Source organism: Pelodiscus sinensis, chromosome 26 (genome assembly GCF_052426305.1).
Source record: "Pelodiscus sinensis isolate ZL-2025 chromosome 26, ASM5242630v1, whole genome shotgun sequence".
NCBI lineage: Eukaryota > Metazoa > Chordata > Testudines > Trionychidae > Pelodiscus > Pelodiscus sinensis.
This window is the reverse complement of record NC_143077.1, coordinates 7,888,864-7,897,701: the sequence shown is the minus strand read 5'-3', so window position 1 is coordinate 7,897,701 and position 8,838 is coordinate 7,888,864. Positions and strand designations below refer to the sequence as shown.

At 41.1% G+C, this 8,838-nt stretch overlaps 1 protein-coding gene across 11 annotated transcripts in view; it reads right to left on the bottom strand.

Annotated features, from left to right (window-relative positions):
- Positions 1-1,374: 1,374 nt before the first annotated feature.
- Positions 1,375-8,838, bottom strand: part of ZMYM4 (zinc finger MYM-type containing 4) — a 64,861-nt gene continuing 57,397 nt past the window's right edge. For 10 of the 11 annotated variants that reach the window (XM_075908937.2, XM_075908941.2, XM_075908939.2 and 7 more), the window contains 3 exons: positions 7,371-7,619; positions 4,786-4,915; positions 1,375-3,196 (listed from right to left, as the gene is read on the bottom strand). In XM_075908937.2, the coding sequence (XP_075765052.2) occupies positions 2,989-3,196; positions 4,786-4,915; positions 7,371-7,619 (587 nt within the window). In that variant the 3' untranslated portion in view covers positions 1,375-2,988. Of the gene's footprint in view, positions 3,197-4,493; positions 4,741-4,785; positions 4,916-7,370; positions 7,620-8,838 lie in introns of all 11 variants that reach the window. The other variant, XR_012897631.2, reaches the window with a different exon arrangement.

The following is an 8,838-nucleotide window of genomic DNA, read 5'->3' as shown; positions in this document are numbered from 1 at the left end:
AACAGCTATGCGGTCTTATCTGTGCCAAAAAATAAACACTTGAAAATCACGTCAGTGGATTAGGACCTTAAAATTAGTCAAGAAATATTATATGCAGGAAACAGCCCTTCTGTTTGTCATGCTTTGTCATTCCTTTGCCGTGTTCAAACTAAAAAAAAAAAAGTGAGTTCTTTTCTACTTAAAGGGAACATTTCAAGTTACCGGGCAGCAAGCAATTCAGATAGAACTATTTATAACAAAAATAAAGTAAGTGTTTTAGGATACCCAATAACTATGAAACGCCACAGGTAATTTATATTTACATCTTCAGTGTTGAGTCCAATCCAAACGGTCAAAGATCTGAGAGGCTGAGACAGCACTGGACTATGGAGGAAATGCATATTATCTCTCACAAAGAGACACAAAGCAGAAGTTATCACACCGGGAAAAAATGAGCTACTGCCCTGTTAATATGACAAAAAGAACTCAAACTACAATGAACTGTTTACCATACACAAAATTAAAAAGACAAATACAACATTCACCAATGTTGCTTTCAATCAGTGACGTTAAAGTAGTTCAGATTTGTTTTCTGACAGGATAGGAGGGTTAATTATTTTTCATTCCAAGTACCTGGAACATACTGACGTTCTGTAGTTCCACAAACAGCAAAGAGTGAGGTTCTCCAGAGACAGAAAGAAAAATGAATAAGTCACTCATCATATACAAATAAACTATTTTATTCTACGGGAATAGTTCTGTAACTTCTAGCAAGGGTAAAACCAGAAATTTTTACTTGAAAACAATCCTAATAGGATATCTTGACTGTTTCCCTTGCTTATTCATTGGGGCGGGGGAGGGAAAAATCACATAACTCTCTAATAAAAAGGGAAAGAAAAAACAAACAATCTGACAAAGACATTATAGCTGCACTCAACAGGAATATCTAAGAATTACAATAATTCATAGCTATTTCCTGTGATGTAGTAATATTGAGATTCAGGGCAGACCTGCATGCAACTGAGACACTGCTTATTCTGGGGGTTGTTAGGGCGGGGCGATAGCATGTGAGGGATTGGTTTTTTTTTTGGTTTTGTACAACCATACGCTATCTGTTGTTGTCAGTTAAAGGCAAAGGGGTATTTTTCTTCCTGAAACACATCAGCTGTGCAAACACAGAACAGCTAACTACTTTTAATATTACTACAGGGTGAAGGTTAGTATTTTTACATTGTAAAATTAATGTAATTGAGATAATTCAGCCTTCAAGTCTCTGGGTAGTTTATTGGTAGGGATATATATTATGGCCAGAGTATTCCCCCCCCGCCCAGCTTTAGGACAAGATGTGAAATAAACGGTCTCTGATTAGAAATAACAGACACATAAGGACTTGGATCATTCAGAATCAGGGGCAGGTTTACTTTTCACACAGTCTTCTGTATTAAAAAATACATCAGTGAAATCCGTTACAGGCAGGGACAGGACTACCGAGTACACAACGTCAATAGACTACTTTCCAATTTTATTGTTTAAATTACCTTTGTTACTGCTAAAAGTAAAGAAAATTAAAAAAAACAAAAAAACAAATTTAATACAAGGCTGTTGGTTTTCAACTCCTGAAAATGCAGCGAGAGGGTCAGATATCAAAACCACTGCTACAGAAGTTGGGCAAATGGCTGCAACTACTGATAAAAAAAAAAGTACAATTCTCTTTAAAAATAGCTTTGTATTCCCAATGTATTTACGACCTGTTGCCCTCAGAAATGAGCATCTTACGCTTGAGAAAATGGAGAGACAGATGTTATCTAATCAGCGTCCTGTCCTCTGGATACAGTATGGGAAATTTCCCCCTTTTAAAAGATACAGTAACAGCCAAGCCATTGAAAAAATCGTTTCAATTTCCAACACTATCACTACATTTCTTTGGGTGGGGTGGGGTAAAAAACCACACAAGGTATTTTCTACCACAGTTCTGTTGTCCAAAGTAATACTGCACACGCTGCAAAGGTGGAAAGAGTATCTTCACTTTGAAATGACCAGGCCTTCCAGACTTGCATGGTATAAAAACAAAGAATTGAAGGGGAATGGGAGAAAGAGAGAAGTAAAGCTGCCTTGCATCAAAAAACAAAACAGCCCCTTCCCCCAAACAACCATTTTTGTACACCACAGCATTTGCTAGATTACATCATCAGACTGCATAGGCTAGTCAAGGGATTTTCTGCACACAGCCCTAGATCCTTGCTCTCCTATACGTAATCCAGAGATTTCTGTCCCATAACATGATTGCTCTGATGCTCGACTTACAGCGTCTCCTCCACATCAGAGATCCAACAGAGTCGTAGTTACTAGTATGTACTAAGAGCTAGACTCTGGGGTCATGTGACTGTCTGAACGCAGCCCAGGTAGTCATCCACTAGGGTAGTAATCTGGCAGATGTACCACTGACTTCTGGCTTAGTATCTTTCTTAACCTTTGATCCCAGTAAAAAATAAAATAAAACTAAAAAAGTGTGTGTATACATAACGGAAGGTTCTATTTGTCTAGACTTCACTGCACCTTGTCTTCTGTCCACATGAAGATCTATAGGATCTCCACAGGCTCTTTGGCAGCAACGGCTGCCAGCCATTGGGCTGCAAAGTCATGTGAGCCACAGTCTAGTTCTCTATGCCCATGGTTACTATGGTAGAATTTACACAACAGTTTTCCTTAAAAATATTTCACAATTTTGTTTTAATCCCAAACAAATGAAGGATGTATGCATCGCTTGAACAGGTTAATTCATCTTGAGTTTGTTTAGAGGATTTATCACTGCAGTGGACACTGGCGTTTCTTGCAGCTTAAAGTAGTTTGCTTCCTTCTGATTCCAGTCTGCACATCCATTGTGGTTCAAAATATGCCTGTGTAGTGATGTTAACTCGGCTTATTTGATACACAACGTTTTCTGAAGGCTGGATGTGTTCACAGTTTGGTACTTGCAACATGTATTGAAAGGAAAATACCCCACTTCAGTTAGTCTGACAATTCAATATCAGAGTCCTCTGATCTGACTTTGGCAAGTTCTTCGTGTACCTCCCTCACCATAAGAATACGTGTTAACATGATGTCCAAGGTCCCGGGGTCTATTGGCAACGTGGAGTACCACATGGGGCTATTAGGTACACAAGAACGCTCAGGCTGAAGGTAAAATACATCACTTCTCTGCTTCACGCTTTCAGAACTGTTAGTGTAAAGAAAGGAAGACTGTGTATCAGAAGGCAGCATTAGCAGTCATGCTTACAACGCAGTTGAAGAGGCAGAAAGCAAAGTCGCTAAGACCTAACATTACCTTCAGACTGGAACATTACAATTTAAATAGTAAAATCACTACTAATGACTAATCTGCCCCTTTCACTGCTGTGAGCAGCCTAGCTGTCTCCCAGCTCAACGGGCATTCGTGGTCTACAGAACCAACCGGACAGCTGTGTCTCCTTATCGAGGGAGTTTTCAATAGCACTATCATCCCATTACATGGTAACAATGTTTCAACACAACTAACATTCTATCTCAGAATAAAATCGATTCCTACTGTGTTCTAGGCAATGGGGGAGCTCCTGCTAAGCATATGCAGATTAACTGCATTACTGGCATTTCCCAAGACACTTGAGAACTCTTGCAGCATTCTTTGGGATACTGAGGGTACAAGAGCAAGTGATCTAGAAAACCTGAGCCTATCCTGCTCATTAATGATAGCAGAATGGTGAACCCATCCACCTGAAATCTGTAATCTTGCCTAGCAAGAAGTGTAAAGCTCTCAACAGAAAGGATTCCTCTCTCTGAAGGGCTTTAGAATTGTCACATTAAAATCCAGAAAGTGAAAGAGGCTTTTTATTGCCACTACTGCAGAGGCTGAACTATGAGAGGTCATAAGAAGAGGTGCAGCAAATGTGTCATAGCTCCGAGTGACACCTTGACCTATGCAAGCAAACATAAGGAATGTGTGAAAGGAGCAGGCAGTGGAGAGGGTTGCTGGACATAGCCCTGGCTCAGGCAAAGCTATTTTGCACTACATTTGGTGGCATGTGTTTCAGATAATGATTTCTAGGGTTATTTGCTGCCACATCACATCACTCTCTGGTATGTGTGTTTTTCTGTAGAGAAGAATACTGAACTCCACTGCTTAATAACCTCATGTGAAGAGTGGGGGAGTGACCAAATGATCTTTGAACATCCTTTTTCTACCACCTTCTTTGTGACTCCTGCAGTAAAGTGAATCTCAATTAAATGCCAGGAGCTCTACTTGTTATCTCTAAGTCACACTTTGCTACTGAGATGTTACCTATTTTTAGCAACAGATTATTGCATTTTAGAGTTTGGCTCTACTTCTTGGCACAAGGTGCCAGATTACAATTATTTTGCAGGTTCCTGGGGGTTACTGCATTTTTTTCTGGCCCTCTGCTCCACCCAAAATGGGGAACTCTTGGCTAAGCTAATGCAAACCACAGCTGTGTTACCATATCACAGGATTTCCCAATTACCTGTTGAACTCCAAGGAACCTGCTGGTACCTGGCTCCATTTGAGCTCAGAGACTGTACACAGAGGCAAAGGGTGGGATGGCCCTGGTGCTGACTGGCTCGATGGAGATCAGGGGGACGGATAATTTCCTTGTGGGGTATGTGCATGGGGGGGTACCCCTTCCTTGGAGGATGTTTGCAGAAAACGTCCCCTTGGAAGCCGCAGAGTTGTCCTGTCTCACCACAGGTTTCCTTGCAGGAGGGCACAATCTAGTCCAAGTTTAATGCAAAAAATTAGGCTGTGCAATCACTCACCATTTTGACAAGTAAAACTCATAGAGTCGGACTGGACATCTCAGAGGGTTATCTGTGTTTTCAGCCATTTCCACTGCTGTTGGAACCTCCTCGTCCTCACTCCGTTTCCTTTTTCCTACAGATAACTTATCTGGATACAGGAAAATGACAGCAGGTAAGCTCAGTGGAGAACAAGTCTCCTCTCTGAGAGTAAGCTGAAGCTATTTGGCTTAGTTCTGCACATTGATGGGGCTTTGCATAGCCCATAAACTAAGGGCTGTTTAAGTCAAGTCAAGTCAAGTCAAGTCAGACTCTAGAAACCATTTTATCACCTGAATGCCATCATCTGTGTCACTGATAGCTAAAAAGGAGCCCAACATAATAGAAAGGATCTGTTTCTATGCAGATTTCAATGCTGGATCAGGAAGAATGAAATTGCTTAAACAACATTTCATTTCACCTTGTTAACACTAGTTTATAGGGACTGGTAAGACCCCAACTCAAGTACTAGAACACCACAGTCCCAGTACAAAGTTATCCTCAGTTTGTCAGGTCCCCATCCACCTCCATGTGCGTATAGCCTCTCTAAGATAGACCCACTTACCCACCACTAGTGCTCCCTGTAAGCTGAGTGCATGGGCGGCCACCCAGAAGAGATTCAAGTACTACCCAGCTGATTAGCAGAGAGCCCATAGCTGCTCAAAGCCAGAAGCATATATTTCTATTGGTGGTACACACCTGCACTTTCCTTGGTGCACATAACAAAATTTATTCTGCTCATGGATGGAAAAAAAAAGTAGAGGGAACACTGCCTTTCATATCCTTTTCTCTTCCCATCACCTTCTGAGCATATACCCCCACTTTGTTTTACTATGCGATCCCACACCACTTTTAATCACAATGATATAAAAATGAAATGAAGATTTACTATACTATATAATATCTTGGACAGAAGACACAGAATGAATTTTCAGTAAGTTCCAAACCTAAGGGTATGGCTCTACATACAGCGCTGCAGCGGTCACGATAATGTTGCCGCAAGTGTGGTGAAGATGTTCAATGCTGACAGGAGAGACTTCGCCAACTGACATAACACTGCACACAAATGCTTATGCCAGTGTAACTTAATGTCGCTCAGAGAGGTGGAACATTCACACCTCTGAATGACATAAGTTTGCCGACATAGGTTATATCTTCACTATGTAATGGCCCAATTCTGCACACATTTATAACACTACTGGAATCAATGGAGCTACAAGTGATGTACGTTAATGCAGAAACTGGCCCCATATCCTCCAGAGGCCTTAGAACAATCAGCCCAGACATTACGAAGTACCTCCCCTGTGAGAGATTCTATGAAGACTAAATGGCATAATAACAGAAGCTACTTAGAAAAAAAGTAGCGCACTGTAATCAGTCTTATTGAGGACTTCAACTCTTGAGAGAAGAGTAGCACTGTTACTCTCCTCCTGGAGAAGTTAAGATCATGTAGCTCCAAGCAAAAGCATACAAACACCACCACCTATCTTAAAAGAGAGAATTCTTAGCTTACCAAAGTTAACTAAAGTAGTTTGATGATCCTACTTGCTGTCCTTGTAAAGTCACTGCTCAGTGAGAGTTAGCATGCTTCCACCAAGTTTGCAATTCACAAACAAGTCAGACCTTATCACCCCTCCAACAGCTCCTCTTTCACAGCTCATTGCCACCCTTCACACAATCAGATTTAGCTTTAGCGTATCCCACCTTACCAATGAGATGCTGAACCACGACCACAGCAAAGGAAAGCTGCATTCTCTCTCTCTACCTGGGGCCTGAAAAATGTCCACTTCCTCTTCCCGAATTTCATGTGTCACCAGCTCTGGCTGGCTTGGCTTTATCTGAACAGCTGTCCAGTAGGCTTTTCTATCCTGTTTATCTTAGGGCCTGATACACTGTGGTAGGGTGTGCGTACAACAAAACAGACCGCCACTAAACAAACTAACTTCAAGTGTCCCTGACTTCAATGGGGGCTAAAGGTGCTCCCCATCAGACTATCAGCTCTTCAGGAAGGGAATGAATCTCTGTGTGAATTGCTTAATAAGCTTATAATGCTCTATAAAAAATGATCTTTCAAATATTTTGGGCAACTCATCCACAAATTTCAAAATTCGTGGAGGTTAGGTCCATCAATGACTATTACCCAGGATGGGTAGGAATGGTGTCCCTAGCCTCCATTTCTCTGGAGGTGGGTGACAGGGGAGGGATTACGTGAAGATTACCTGTTGTGATCCCTCCCCTCTGGGGCATCTGGCATTGGCCACTGTCGACCGAGAGGATACTGGGCTAGATGGACCTTTGGTCTGACCCAGTCTGTCTGTTCTTATGTGAATGTCTATTAGCTGTCAGGGCTCAGACAGAATTCTGGTTTAAACCAGGATAGAAGTCAAAAGAAAGGGAGGGAAAACAAGGAGATAGAAGTGAAAGTATCAGCAGAATTCCAGATATTAATAAATAAGCAAAATGCACAACATTTTTTCCCTTGGTTTAAAATGAAGCATTGGCAATGCTGGTGGGGCTATGTAAATCCAAATTAAAAGCACTCAAGTAATCAGAAAGCAGCAACACACCTGATTCTACCTCTGGTTTTTGAAAAGGTGGGAAAAACCGTAAGTACGTCATCTTGGTGTTGTATTTCAGAGTCCGGGTGCGTCTCATAACGTGGGCAAAGGACAGCTTCAGATGCTCACTGACATTCTTTAGTTGGAAATATTTGGTATTGAAGAACAGAAGTGTGTTCAATAAGACTATCGGGGAATATGCACCAAGTTGTTTACATTCCCATAAATGTTCCTCTTCAATTCTCGAGAACATGTAACCTGAAGATAGTAAGTAAAGGAAACAGAAAAGTCAGCCCTTTACTAAACAGTCATCTCATTGTAGGGGCAACTCTCTGCCCTCAGATATGAGTGTGCACCTTCCAGTGACCAGAGGGCACCATGTTACCCTTTGAAGATTTTCATGGCTTGGAGGAAAGCAATATACCCCTATGTGTGCATGTGTGTGTGGATACATTAAAAAGGCAGGTTCTGCCAGACAAATTATAATACAAATGAAATCCTCCTAGACAAGCTGATGCATTAATGAACTGTACATCAGGTCAAACCAGACCTAGAGTAAGCAGATTTAGTTTCACTGAAATCAACAGAAGTACATGCATTTACACAAAGGATAAGTATGCTCTATCAGGCATGAGAAAGACCAAGCTACTGATCAGTAAGACTTTTCAAAAACAAATGGAAAGAAAGGTCTAAAGCAGCCATTATCTCAATAAGGCCCATGCACAGTTTCACGTCATATAACTTAATCAATTGCTCAAATGTTAACACTTCCTGGGGTGTAGGGCATGAATAATTATGACAACTCCATGTGGAGATCAATTGCTGTGACACAGTGAACCTGAAAGCAGGTAAAGAAAAGGAGTTATGAAGGCTAAATTACAGATGTGTTAGGCAATCAGAAGTCTTGGTGGATATAGCACCATGTAAATGAATGAGAGCTTTTCTGTTTTTCATTAAAGGCAAAACACAGAAAGATGGTCATGAATCCAAGTACTCAGTTACCACTCTCATGAAAGGTTCTTTGGTATCCTGAAACAAATCTCATCTATCCAAATTACCACCTTTGTCTCATTCAGGTGTGCATCTCAAGTATACTACCCAGCCAACTCCGCAGGAAACAGAGGGAGGATTTATAACAATACTTTGGAAACTTCCAAAGAAAGATGCTAACTGAAGGGCATTTAAAACATTAATTCATGAAGGTCCATGACATATAGCTAAAGGAAGCATGATACCCATTTTGCAGAGGAGTAACCTGAGGCAAAGAGCTGTCTAAACGTGCCTTGCCAAAAGTCCATAGTGAAAAAGTGGAAAAGTTGAATATGCTATCTAGGATTCCTGTATCAGAGGGGTAGCCATGTTAGTCTAGGATTCCTGGTTACAACAAATGACTACAAACTGTAGAGAGGGGAGGAGGATAGCACCTCACAGTACAAATTATGCTCCTAATCATGGTAGACTTAATGAAATACAAATT